The sequence below is a fragment of the Abramis brama genome (assembly GCF_963993115.1).
Source record: "Abramis brama genome assembly, chromosome: 1".
Lineage (NCBI taxonomy): Eukaryota > Metazoa > Chordata > Actinopteri > Cypriniformes > Leuciscidae > Abramis > Abramis brama.
This window is the reverse complement of record NC_139963.1, coordinates 490,085-504,999: the sequence shown is the minus strand read 5'-3', so window position 1 is coordinate 504,999 and position 14,915 is coordinate 490,085. Positions and strand designations below refer to the sequence as shown.

The 14,915-nt window shown below is 38.9% G+C and overlaps 1 protein-coding gene across 18 annotated transcripts in view; it reads right to left on the bottom strand.

The window, feature by feature from the left end:
* LOC311090947 (uncharacterized protein) overlaps positions 1-14,915 on the bottom strand; it is a 228,180-nt gene that overhangs the window by 206,446 nt on the left and 6,819 nt on the right. For all 18 annotated transcript variants that reach the window (XM_084126594.1, XM_084126605.1, XM_084126600.1 and 15 more), the window contains 2 exons: positions 11,945-12,103; positions 1,337-1,510 (listed from right to left, as the gene is read on the bottom strand). In XM_084126594.1, the coding sequence (XP_083982720.1) occupies positions 1,337-1,510; positions 11,945-12,103 (333 nt within the window). The remainder of the gene's footprint in view (positions 1-1,336; positions 1,511-11,944; positions 12,104-14,915) is intronic.

Below are 14,915 nucleotides of genomic sequence, written 5' to 3'. Positions count from 1 at the left end.
TTACATTTCCTATGTACATGTCCCAAATATGAAGTCTTAAGAAACAAATATTTCCAAAAATTTGAAAAATATATACCAGGCTTCACTGCCTACACTGAGGACAAAAAGCTTCCTTTTTTATTAGGGGAAGATAAAAGCACGGCATGGCTAGCAGCTAAATATGTCTTCTCCTGCCACAATACAAGGCTAAATAAATAAATAAAAATTGTATAAAAGGTATTTATACAAGTTATATATTATATATATATATTTTTATTATTTTGTTTGACTGTATTCTCTTTTTTTTGTTTATATTATATATATATATATATATATTATTGTTTCAATGTACCCTTTGAGGGACATGCACAGAATGTGTTTAGTATCTGCTTTTATATCATAATTATCCTGTTTACTTGTATTACTATATCAGATGTATTAACTACTTGTTGTTGTTTATTGTTCTTATGCTTTGGCAACACAGATGCATTTTTTTTTGTCATGCCAATAAAGCAACATGAAATTGAAATTGAAAAATTGAAAATTGAGAGAGAGAGAGAAATAGAGAGTGTGTGTGAGAGAGAGAGAGAGAGAGAGAGAGAGAGAGAGAGAGAGAGAGAGAGAGAGAGAGAGAGAGAGTGAGAGTGAGAGAGAGAGAGAGAGAGTGAGAGAGGCTAATTGCACAAACTAGCAAAATTATAGTAAATGTTACATGCTAGTTTTCAAGAGTTTGGGGTTGGTAAGATGTTTAATGTTGGAAGAAGTCTAATCTGCTTACCAAGGCTGCATTTATTTGATCAAAAATACAGTAAATCTTTGTAAAAACAAATATTGTGAAATATTATTGCAATTTAAAACAATATGTTAAAATGTAATTTATTCCTGTGATCAAAGCTGAGTTTTCAGCATCATAATTATTAGGACAGCATTTACATGAAATATATATATTTGTGTAACAATGTAAAAGCCTTTACTGTCACGTTTAATCAATTTAATGCATAACGTACTTTCTGAATAAAATAAATTCATGCTAAATAAATAAAATTACTGGTTTAAAAAAAAACACCTTAGGATCGACATTTTTTATGTGTGGATTAGGGATGTTAACCGATGACCGTTTGACCGATGGTTGACCGTATCAACGTTAACCGATCAAAGTTGTCGGTAGTCGGTTAAAAAAAGAAGTGATCTCTAAATTAGGCTATTATAGACAGTGGACTAAACGCTACTACACTTCGCCATCTCATTCCAAGATCTTTTTGTGTGAAGTGAACAAATCCCTCACACTCAATTTTTATATTTCAGAATATTTAGCCTGCATATAGCTAATTTAGTTAATTATTTGATCCCGTCTCACCTCAGTGTCTTCAGTTGACAGTCTGGATCCTGCAGTAAATCACTGAGCTCCTTCACTCCTGATTGTCCAGGATCATTTCCTGTGAGATCCAGCTCTATCAGGTGTGAAGGGTTTGATCTCAGAGCTGAAGCCAGAGCTTTATAACCTTCTTCTGTCACACTGCAGTTAGAGAGTCTAGAATAGAGAGGAAAACATTCAGCTGATTAATCAGTTAAATCTGAACAATATAAATCCTTAAACTGAATTTAATTGTATTCTTCATACAAATGTATTGAAAGTCAGTTGCAAAAACTGACAATTGAATATGGAGGCAAACAAAAGGCTCAGTGAACTTTACAGTTTTTCTCGATTGCTTAAACACTATAACCAGGCTTTTGAACTAAAATTTCAAAACCATAATGCCATTTATCAAAAAGCACACCCATTTCACTAAACTATAAACACTATTCCCTGTTTTGACACGAGTCAGATTTGTTGAACTGTCACTGCAAAACTCTACACACAAATCCCTTCATTTCTCATTGCCTAGACCATGTTGTCATGTATAAAGCACTAGCATTCAATATTGTTCACTCAAGTCAGCACAGCTTCAGCTCAGTTAGCACACAATTTCCCAGGTGGAAACACTAAGAGTCTAAATTTAACACACATCAATCAGAGCCTTCAAAAGATAGATAAAAGGGCCCAAATCAGTTTATTGAGTTTTGGAACAATGGATCCAGAAAGACATGAAGGAAGAGATCGAGGAGGGATAAGGAGGAAAGGAGGACGAAGTGCAAGGGCAAGAAGACAAGCAGTCTCAGATGAAATTCAAGCCACTCTAGTTGCCCATGTCTTTATAAATGGTATGACTATGAGGGAGGCTGGGCTACGAGTAAGGCCTAATTTGAGTCGCTTTACCGTCGCCTCGAGAACCTTCAGGGAGGTATAGTGGCAAACAAAATTCTATCACTGAATACAGTTTTTCTCAATTGCTTAAACACTATAACCAGGCTTTTGAACTAAAATTTCAAAACCATAATGCCATTTATCAAAAAGCACACCCATTTCACTAAACTATAAACACTATTCCCTGTTTTGACACATGAGTCAGATTTGTTGAACTGTCACTGCAAAACTCTACACACAAATCCCTTCATTTCTCATTGCCTACACCATGTTGTCATGTATAAAGCACTAGCATCAGGGTGGGAATTATGTAATTTTAGGGGCAAGGCCATTTGGCCTCCACCTTTTTTTTTTTTTTAGGGGCACCAAGGCCATATGACAGGACACAAAGGCCATCATACAATTCGATGGTTTTCCCATTCAGATTGATAGCATAACATCCTTATTTGGAATAAGACATGGATTATGACTTTTTTAATAAAAAAAACATTTTTTAATGAGAGAGAGAGAGAGCGCCATTACATCCAGAAGGTATACACCCTCACACAACAATAGAAACAACATAAATGCCAATAAAAGCATTCAGAAACACCACAAATGCCAATAAAAGCATTCAGAAACAACACAAATGCCAATAAAAGCATTCAGAAACAACACAAATGCCAATAAATTAATAATTTCCTGCATTGTCGAACGCTCTTCTTCATGTGTTTCAAATATGGACTATAATGTTCAGTAGAGCGCCCTCAGGCTGCTGGTATGAATTGAAAACACAGCACATCAGTATACAGCGCTCATAATGATTACATCGACGCATTTGGGTATAAATTCAATAAAATATTATTCCTGTCAATAGAAATCTGATGTAAACTGAGAATATATCAATATTTCTCCAAATCTGCACACTTTTGAGCTAAAAGCCGCGAGGGACGTTGTTTTGTGAATCGCTTTCATGACGACAGCACAGGAGTTTTTTATGAATAGGAGCGTCTGACGCTCATAATTCATATTAAAGGTATCGACTCATTTTTGCATTTCATAACTCCTGACACAAATTAAGACATAACTGTCACTATAAATTTCTCAGAATACAATAGTGGTCAAATACTGAAACGGGAGTCTTATATCTTTTTAATGATGTAAGTTATAGTTTGTCAAGGTAATAACATTAAATCTTATAGTAACTTTGAACTATAAAACAACCAACTATAAATCAGAACAACCAAGATGGCGGCGCGTGAACAACGCGAGGCTCAGCGTCTCTCTAGAATTTGTTTTTTAGCGTTTTTTTATCTACTTTTGACTGGATTATTCATCCCGAATTGCTGTTCGTTGCTGATCTACAACAGACAGGAGCTTATGAACATTTGGACTCAAAACTCCAATAGTTTTATCGCCGATCTCCGCCTCATCCCAGAGATCTCCAGAACATCGGAGGCTGCTCACTCTTCCCGGCCGGGCGGAAGTGCACGCAGACGGCGCCGAGAACGTAAACAAAGGCGGGGTAGGCGCGGAGGGCTACGAGCTAAGCTAAAGCTAACACCACACCGGCTCCCTTTACCCAGCATTTTCCTCGCCAATGTCCGTTCTCTGGCAAACAAAATGGACGAAATACGGCTCTCCATCACTAACAACAGACGGATTATGGACTCAAATGTCATGATTTTCACCGAAACATGGCTAAACAACAGCTGCCCGGACAATGCTATTGAGTTAGCAGGACGCCACACACACCGAGCCGACAGGATAGCAGACGACTCCGGCAAGACCAGAGGTGGAGGTTTGTGCATTTATATCAACAATGCTTGGTGCATAAACTCTGCCACTACCGAGAGTCACTGCTCACCCAATGTGGAGTTTTTAATGGTCAAATGCAGACCTTATTATCTCCCCAGAGAGCTCACTTCCATCATACTCACTGCAGTGTATATCCCCCCGGATGCTAATGCTAAGTTAGCTATGAAAGAACTTTACACAGCCATTAGCAAACACCAAACTAAACACCCTGAGGCTGCTTTTATTGTTGCTGGTGACTTCAACCACTCCAATTTAAAGACAGTCCTTCCCAGATTCCACCAACATGTCTCCTGTCACACCAGAGGAGACAAAACTTTGGACCATGTTTATTCCAACATGTCTGGAGCCTACAAAGCAACACCCCTCCCCCACATTGGACAATCAGACCATCTCTCCCTGTTCCTCACACCTCGGTACTCACCACTCATCCAACGTGTGAAACCCACTGTGAGGACAGTAAAAGTGTGGCCAGAGGGGACAGATGCTGTGCTCCAGGACCGGTTCAAAAACACAGACTGGAATATGTTCATCCACACAGACTTGGACCAGTACGCCACATCTGTACTGGACCACATCTCCTTGACTACACATAGTGTCACCACCCAGAAACAGATCACCATGTACCCCAACCAGAAGCCTTGGATGAACCGAGATGTTCGTCTCCTACTGAAGGCCCGCAATACCGCCTTCAGGTCAGGGGATGCACAGGCTTACAGTGCAGCCAGGGCCAAACTGAAGAGGGGCATCAAAAATGCTAAACACCACTACAAAGGGAAGGTAGAAGAACACTTCTCCAACTCCAATCCCCGACGTATGTGGCAAGGTCTCCAGATCATCACAGACTACAGGACCATCAAACCCTCCCCCGCATCCTCTGATGTCCCCTTCCTCAACGAGCTCAACAACTTCTATGCTCGTTTTGAGCGGGGGAATACAACAACTGCAACTAAGGCAGAGGTGACTCCAGACCACCAACCACTGACTCTCTCCCCCACTGATGTAGGAGCGGTGCTGAGCAGGATTAATGTCCACAAGGCTGCAGGTCCTGATGGCATCCCTGGCCGTGTTCTCAGAGCGTGTTCAGTGGAGCTGGCAGGAGTGCTGACGGAGATATTCAATCTGTCCTTGGCCCATGCTGTGGTACCGGCCTGCTTCAAATCCACCTCCATCGTTCCGATACCCAAAAACTCCAACCCATCAAGCCTCAACGACTACCGCCCGGTAGCCCTCACCCCAATCATCACAAAGTGCTTAGAGCGGCTGGTCCTAGCACACCTCAAATCCTGTCTCCCCCCCACCCTGGACCCCCACCAATTTGCATTCCGTCAGAACAGGAGCACAGAGGATGCAGTCTCCATAGCGCTGCACACTGTCCTCTCACACCTGGACAATAAAAACACCTACGCCAGAATGCTGTTTATAGACTTCAGTTCAGCGTTCAACACAATCATCCCCTCACAACTCATCAGGAAACTCACAGACCTAGGCATCAGTTCCCTCATGTGCAACTGGTTACTGGACTTCCTGACCTGCCGGCCCCAACATGTCCGGCTGGATAACCACTGTTCATCCATCATCACAATGAACACCGGTGTACCACAAGGCTGTGTGATGAGTCCCTTCCTCTACTCCCTCCTCACCCATGACTGCAGACCTGTCGATGGTTCCAACACCATCATTAAGTTTGCAGATGACACCACGGTGATCGGCCTCATTAAAGACAGCAATGAGGCCGCCTACAGGGAGGAGGTGGATCGTCTGGCTGAGTGGTGCGACACCAACAACCTGCTGCTCAACACCGAGAAGACCAAAGAGCTCATCGTGGACTTCAGGAGGAATGCTGACCCACATCCACCCATCCACATCAAGGGGACGGCTGTGGAGCGTGTGAACAGCTTCAAGTTCCTGGGAGTCCACATCTCAGAGGATCTCACCTGGACGACCAGCTGCTCCAAGCTGGTCAAGAAGGCTCACCAGCGCCTCTTCTTCTTGAGGACTCTGAGGAAGAACAACCTGTCCTCAGACATCCTGGTGAACTTCCATCGCTGCACCATCGAGAGCATCCTGACCAACTGTATAACAGTCTGGTATGGGAGCTGCTCTGCCTCGGACCGGAAGGCGTTGCAGAGGGTGGTGAAAGCCGCCCAGCGCATCGCTGGAGCACCACTTCCTTCCATAGAGGACATCTATAGGAAGCGGTGTCTGAGAAGGGCCGGGAAAATCATCAAAGACCCCAGTCACCCAGCACACAGACTCTTCACCCTCCTGCCCTCTGGGAGGCGCTACAGGAGCCTCCGGACTAAGACCACCAGGTACCGGAACAGCTTCTATCCTACAGCTGTCAGACTCTGGAATTCTGCCTCCTGACATCTCACCCACATTAAAACTCATAGACTGAACATACACGCACTCTCACAACCACTGACAACAACCCATAACTGAACATACACACAATGGACAAAAAAAACCCCAGTATCCTCATACACACTCATACACAGTGGCTGGACCACCACTTACAGCCACATGCACTTTAATATTACTACTGTATAAATTATTCATATATATCTTACTGTAAATACTGTATAGACAACCATGCTGTACAATACAATACAATAATTATAGTTCTACAGCTGTTATTAATACTTGCATATTGTATATTTATAGTCTGTTATAGTCTTTTATTTATATCCATACGTATAACCTGTTTATAGCCTGTACATAGCTTGTACACTTACTACAGTTATAGCCTGTATATACTTATAGTTATAGCACTCATAACATTCCTTCATACCGTGTACATTGTAACATATCTAAAATATATCTATATTTTGTAATATATCTATATTCTTGCTAAAGCACTTCTGGATGGATGCAAACTGCATTTCGTTGCTTGTACTTGTGACGTGCAATGACAATAAAGTTGAATTCTATTCTATTCTATTCTAAAAAAAAAAAAACGCTTCAGTGCGCCGACGCCGTTACCTCTGGAACCTTGCATAGGGCCCTTTTCTGAAAAGGGCACTTATCTACTAGCAAATAGATTTTGATATTTTTAGGTCAAACCGTTCTTGTCTGTCAGTCATATAATGCAGGTCTATGGTCACGGTCTCAAAGAGCATCCACAGAGTCCAAATTAAAACAATTCCCCATCGTCCAAATTAAACAATTCCCCATCGCAAGTACACATTGATGGCCTAAGACACGAAACGAGCGGTTTGTGTGAGAAAACGAACAGTATTTATATTGTTTTTACCTCTTGTAACACAGCGACGTCCAAGTGATCTGAGGGCGCCCGCGCTTTCTGCTGTGTGACGTGTGCGCAGACTGGTGCATAGATAGACATATAGATTTCGCCTTGGCTACGGCAGTTCATGAACGAATGCCGTAGCCAAGGCGAAATCTAGTGTATATATCTATGCACCAGTGTCGACAACAGAGTGTCGTTCTTCTGTTGGTGCTGACGTTACATGCTTCTTGCACTGCTGTTTTGATGCGTGAGATCATCGATGTGATTATGACACTGCACCTGCGCGAATCCACAAACTAATTGAAGTTCAGAGACTACTTGGGTGGAACTTGGACAGGGCCAGGGCACACAGGCCACTGTGGCCGTACGATGATTTTTTTTTCACGGGGCATGAAGGCCAAAGTGTAGGGCAACGGCGGCCATGGCCACGGTATAATTCCCACCCTGACTAGCATTCAATATTGTTCACTCAAGTCAGCACAGCTTCAGCTCAGTTAGCACACAGTTACCCAGGTGGAAACACTAAGAGTCAAAATTGAACACACATCAATCAGATCCTTCATTAGATAGATAAAAGGGCCCAAATCAGTTTATTGAGTTTTGGAACAATGGATCCAGAAAGACATGAAGGAAGAGATAGGGAGGGTAACCGAGGAGGGATAAGGAGGAGGAGGACGAAGGGCAAGGGCAAGAAGACAAGCAGTCTCAGATGAAATTCAAGCCACTCTAGTTGCCCATGTCTTTATCAATGGTATGACTATGAGGGAGGCTGGGCTACGAGGAAGGCCAAATTTGAGTTGCTTTACCGTCGCCTCGAGAACCTTCAGGGAGGAGTGGAGGCAAACAAAATTCTATCACTGAGTAAGAGACAAACATTTCCAATAGTCTTTGATGAGGTGTATTTTCTTGCAAGAAAAGGCCAGCAGTCGTACAGTCACACAGAGTGGCTGCAGAGTGTGACAGTGAAGGGAGGGCATCCTTTCTTCTTTATAGTCTTGACTCCAGAATGTTATCTTTCTAGGCATATGAAGGTATTTCAACCATATGTGGAACATTCGTAGAAGTGTTCATCATATTGTCTCCTTGAGTGGAGGCCCTCCTGTCACATCCCAACACTCTTTACCATTCCAATACACTTTCATATTAGAATAAGGTTTGTGTGTGCTCTTTTACTGTCATATGATGGTCACACACATCTTACTGTAAGTAAATATAAAAAGAGGAGAGAATAAATTTTTAGAGGAGAGAATAAAAAAAAAGAAAGTAAAACAGGGAAAAAATGTTTGTTTTGTTTTGTTGTGTGTGTGTGTGTGTGTGTGTGTGTGTGTGTGTGTGTTGTACTGTGTAGTACATGAATGAATAAAAATGTGCCAATGTATCCATTGGTTGTGTCTTTTGTGTTGGTGGGGAACCACAAACAACATAACTTACCAGTTGTGGAAATGTTGTTTTGAATTTATTGCAGCAGTGTGTTAGACTATGTTGTAGTGTGTGTGATTTTGAGGGCTTGTGTGTCCTGTCTGAGGGCAAAGTTTGGTTTTTCAGCAAGAGTGAATGGTTTTGAGTGTAGAGCTTCATTTTTACCGGAAAATAGGATGTTTGGGGAACTGGGTGAGACATTATGGATTTGTGTTTACTGTTTTGAGAATACGAGGCATAGTTTCAAGAAACGTGTTTAAGCAATCGAGAAAAACTGTAATATGTTAGACATCAACATCCCTTTCAAGATTGCAATTAACTAAAACTGTACAACTCTGAAAGTCTATGATCTGAAAATGGTCGGAAAATTTGAAAATTAAAGTTTGGGAATGGCCCAATAAAGTCCAGACTTCAATTCCATTAAAATGCTGTGGAAGGACTTGAAGCACAGCTCATGTTGGAAAGCCTACAAATGTCACTGAGCTGAAGCAGCTTTGCAAGGATGAGTGAGACCAGGGGCGCAACTACCCAGTGTCAGAGGGGTATGAAGCAACAAATTTGGCGAACAATTTAACAATTCTTTGAGTGGTGGAGTTGAAACGGGTTACATGCTTATTTCACAGATAAGAATAAAATGTTAATTTGATTCAATGGTTATTTAAAGTTTTACTTGGTTTTTCAGCCACACTTCAGAGAACTTTAGAGCGTTAATGTCTGTTAACATGAACATTTGAAAGCCTCCAAGCACAGACATCACACTTTAAACTAGGGCTGCACGATATTGGGAAAAAATTACATTGCGATTTTTTTTCCCAACGATATATATTGCGATGTTGCGAGCCATCAATCCAGGCTATAAGACTGCTTTAAAACTTTCACAGAGACCTCAAACAGAAAGCACAAAGCCTTTCTTTAAAGCGAATTTCGTTTTGTATTAATTGTATCTTAATTTTAATCAGTGTTTCATTATCCAATTTCCTAGATTTAATAAATAAAAAGTAAATATAGCAGACAATAGCTAATCACGACACGGAGGTGCCAGCGCCTAAACTGGAGCTTAAGCTATCATCCATGAACCGAAACTCACAGAAATCTCTACTTTTAAACAGAACCATTCAAAACAACATAAAACTATGTAATCCATATGAAATGTGCATTTCTCTCTGGCGCGTTCACTACTGCGAAGATCGCGAGTCAATATCGTCAACTTCATCTTTGCAGCTGACACAGAAAACACTTGTTTATTAATAAACAATTAAAATGTCTCATTGCAATATTTTACATACTTATAATAATTACTTTTACTTTGTGACAGCTTTTAGGTGCCATTTACATGAACGCGTCACTGCATCAGCACCGAAAACATGGAGAGAGAGAGAGTGAGAGAGAGAGAGGGAGAGAGAAGGGGGGAGAGAGAGAGAGAGAGAGAGAGAATAAGATTTTTTTTTACTTATTTTGAGGAATTATAGCCTAATGAACAAACAAACATCTGTTAAGATGTGAATGTTGGCTGTGAGCGGTGAGCAGCGGCACAGCGAATCAATCACTGTGCAGGCACGCGGAACGTGCATGTCACCCCATCAACAAGACATACAACAAACTCGTGTTTACTGTGTGCTACCCTGGTGCTACCGTTCTCTTAATACACCATGGGTGCTACTACCCTTCACATCGCATGTTCCAGCGATGTGACTATCGCTCATGCGCACATCGCAATGTTGATGTTAAAACAGAATATCGTTCAGCCCTACTTTAAATCCTACCTGTTGCCTTTCACCATCCACTTATTTAGCTGCTTTTGGTATCCCTTGACATGCCATCTCACTTTCCCTCTTTTTTTTTCTATCTTTAGCCCCGACGGTTTTTTTGCTTTATCCATCTTTTTCAACGACAATTCACTACTCGTACCTGCTCGCTCAGTGCTCATGGCGCCCCTCGCAATATTACGCTCGCGATATCTTCAATGTCAAAATTCTATGATGGAATCTTATGAGGGCGCCTACTCTAGCCTGTTAGTCCTCTAAAATGTTATATAACATTGAGGAAATGCAGAAATGATTTATAAATGCACAACAGCAGGGCAATTCCGCGCAAAACTGTCACATCCATAACACCAACACAATGCCATGGTATTTAGTTGGCGTTATGGATGTGACAGTTTTGCGTGGAATTGCCCAGCAGCTACATATAGAAAATACCAAAAAAAGAATTGTAATTATTTATTTATTTTACCATCGCATGGTGCTGCGCCCCTATGCGCCGCATATAGAGCATACCCACTTTTTAAGCCACTGAGTGAGACAAACGGACCAAAATACCTTAATAGTGGTGTAAAACACTCATAAACTACAGGAAGTGTTTGGTCAAGACTAGCTGCAAAGCTGAAAGCAGAATCAAAGATACACAGCTCCCTCAAAAGCACTAAAATACATTAATCCTGTTATATCCAATCTTAAGATAAGTGATTCTACTAGATCTCACCCTTTCTGTGGCAGATTTACCAGCTCTAACAGAATCATCTGAATTCTGACTCAACACTAGGTATGCAAACAATGATTAAATCACTAAATTATAAATTACTATAAACAAAAACAGCACAATTTAAGTCTTAACTTATAAGAAGTAGAATATACATATATGGACAATACATTATCCATTAAATATTATAATTCCCTGCAATTATTTGCATTACAGTGCAGCACCAAATGAATGCAGCACAAAATGAACGCTTAATGTCACTTCAGTATTACTCACTGAAAAAAACACAACAACAGTAAAATGGCACAATGACAACCTCGCTTATATTGAACATCAAACTTTTATCAACAAAACAAATAGGACAGATGGCATAGTATACCCCCATTGTAACACTGAGAAATGAAGGTCTTAGTGTTTTCCCCTAAATTTAAAACAAATGCTTAGTTTGTGGTTCATTAGTATTAATGAAAATACATCAATAATAAAATAGTACAATGATAAATTTACTTATATTAAACATTGGACTTTTATTAACAAAATTGATAAGAAGGATGATATGCTATACCCACGTTGTAACAAATAAATAAAAGATCTTTGGATTGCTTAGTTTGTGGCTCATTATTATTTTGAATGAAAAACACAACTACAATAGAACAAAGACAAACTTACTTATATTAAACAAAGAAATGCAACTTTTATTTATAACTTTTAAACTCTGGCATCGTCCTGTCAGTCATTGCACCTTACTTTAGTCATGTGACTCATGTGGCTCAACTTACCTCAGTATCTCCAATTTACACAGTCCAGTGCAGAGCAGCTTCACTCCTGAATCCTGCAGATTATTATTGTTCATGTTCAGCTCTTTCAGATTGGTATCTGATCCAAGAACTGCAGCCAGAGCTGAACAGCTTTTTTCTGTTAAGTTACAATCATTTAACCTACAATAAATCACAACACAGAATTAGATGGCACACATACAATACATTTTCTATAAACAAATATTAAATACATTTTCCATTTTTTTTTTTTTACATAAACAGCATACAATGCATTCAAACAGCATTCATCTACAAAAAATACTATTTCCAGTACATTAGCATTTTTTATTCAGTGACAAATTTCCTAGATAAAATTAAGCATGTTTGAAAAAAATATTTGCGTTAAGATTTATAGCTATAGGATTTCTTCTCTATTTCTGTCACCTGATGGAGTTTGGGTTCTTGCCATTGTTGCCTCTGGCTTGCTTAGTTGGGGACACTTAAAATTCAACAATATTATTGACTTGACTTGATTGCACTGACACTATTAAATGAGACAGTTCACAGTTTTATGGCAAGTTAAAGGCCTTTCACTATAATTCTAAAAATGCCTTCATTCACATGTACATGTCTTTTTGTTATAAAATCTTTAATGATTTAAGTAAAGCTAAGATTACTTAAACCTAAGATAGGGGTGTGCGATATGACGATTTTTGATCGTGGACGATTAAAATGTCTCCACGATCTGCTTTTGAAGAAATATCATAGAATCGTGCATTATATCTGTTCTGGCGCCTCTGTCCCAACATACTGAACAACGCAACGTATATTCACATAAAATGTTAAAGCAGCGGAACGGGACACTGCAGTTCACAAAAGTTCACAATTTGCATGTGTTTTAATGCCTTGTCGGTTAAACATTTAATTTGCATGCTGATGCGCTGTTCTAACGTGTGCGTTTCTCAGCGCGTTCATGTGAAGCTCACATGCACTAAAAGCCTGTCTACCAGCGCCTGGATACTGGACTAAGTTATCTTTCGAGTCTTATTGTGCTTATACTGTTAAATACACACAAGGTTTACATAAACAAAGTAGGTTATGTCTAAAGTGAAAGCAAACTTGAGAAAATTGAGAGAAAATCTGCTTGTCAAATGCGTGTATATTAGACGCGTCGCGCGCAACTCTTAAAGAGACAGTAGTAATAGTAAACACGCTGCCGCTTGTCCTTAAAGGGATATTTCACCCAAAAATAAAAATGATCTCATCATTTACGCACTCTAATGTTTTTCCAAACCTGTATTAATTTCCTTCTAATATTTTCTAATATTTTTCTAATATTAATATTGTGGCTATCCAAACAGTAGCTGGTCCCCATTGACTTCCATAGGAGAAAAATATACTATGGAAGTCACTGGGGTACATCAACTGCTGGGTTACCCACATTCTTCCAAATAACTTTTATTTTCAACAGAAGCAAGAAAGATATTCGAGTTTAAAACAACTTGAGAGAGTAAATTATGATAATTTTTAGGAGAACTATCCCTTTAATGTTAACAACACAATGCAAAGAGAAAATCACTCACTGCCCTTGACTGATAACTTTAATAGTAGATTTAATAAGTATCAATGTATAATTTATACAGTGAAGTCTGTTTTGTTTTATTTTCATATTTGTTCATTTAATTACTTTCTTCAATGCTACTGTTAAATACACCTACTGTAGCTGAAAATATAAAGCACTGTTTAGCCTATTTAATTTGTATATTAAGTTGTGTATGTGTAATGTGTATCTTTGATCTTAATATTTAATAACAAAAAAAATAATGACAAATATTTTTATCTTCTCCCGTCTGCCTTTTTTTTTTTTATATATATATTTTGTTACCTAAGGCTCTGTTTTTAAAATAGTGACATTAGATTGGCTATAATGCTAAGTCACAAAATAGTAAAACCAACATAAAAAGAATCATGATAAAATCGTGAATCGTGATTTTCCTGAAAAAAATCGTGATATATTTTTGCCATATCGCCCACCCCTAACCTAAGAACCTAAGAAATTGTATTTGTATTATTTCAAGATTAAGTTTAACCAACGACTGATGCCGATATCTTAGAGAGCAGGGTGATCAATGGGTGATATATCATTAATTTAAAGATAGTAAAAAAGCATCCATAACAATTACTGAAATTACATTTATAGTTTATTTTACTTAATATTTACTAAATAAATAAAAAAAAAACATTGAAAAAAAAAACATTTTGAACTTTTTTTGTAGAAAAAACAACTTTAAATGTGTACATCACATATTATACAACAGGCTTTTGATAAATGTTTATTTGTAAATCTCTCAATCTACATATTACATTACATTATTATTACATTAAACTACAGAATTACTGATAAAAATAAGCATTTAAAATGTCTAATTACTAGGAGATACAGAGGGACTGTCACGGTGTGGTGCAGGCAGAAGAAGACGAAAGAGAATCTAAAGTTCCAATGCAAACATTTACTCACAATATAAATAATACAGGTACATAGAAGACGGGCAGAAGGTTCACACACACTAAATACGACGGGAAATACGAGATCGGACAAGGACTGACTGAATAGAATGGAACTTAAATACAAACACACATTACACTGATTAACAGAACACAGGTGAGATAGATGACGATTAGTGGTCGACTGATATTGGTTTTTTGATGGCCGATGCCGATGCTGATATCTTAGAGAGCAGGATGGCCGATAGCCGATGTAAAGCCGATATTATTATTATATACTTTATATTTATTTTAATCAATATTTTATAAATTTTAAATAAATTAGAAAACAAATCTTTAAAATAAACATGCTTAGATGGCAACTTCTTGAATCTGCAATCCTATTACAGTATTTTTCACAAATAAAGTAATTGTTTAAAAATATATGAATATGTTAATAAAAAGGAAGCAAACACTGTAACAGGGCACTCAGTAATCTGGTAATATC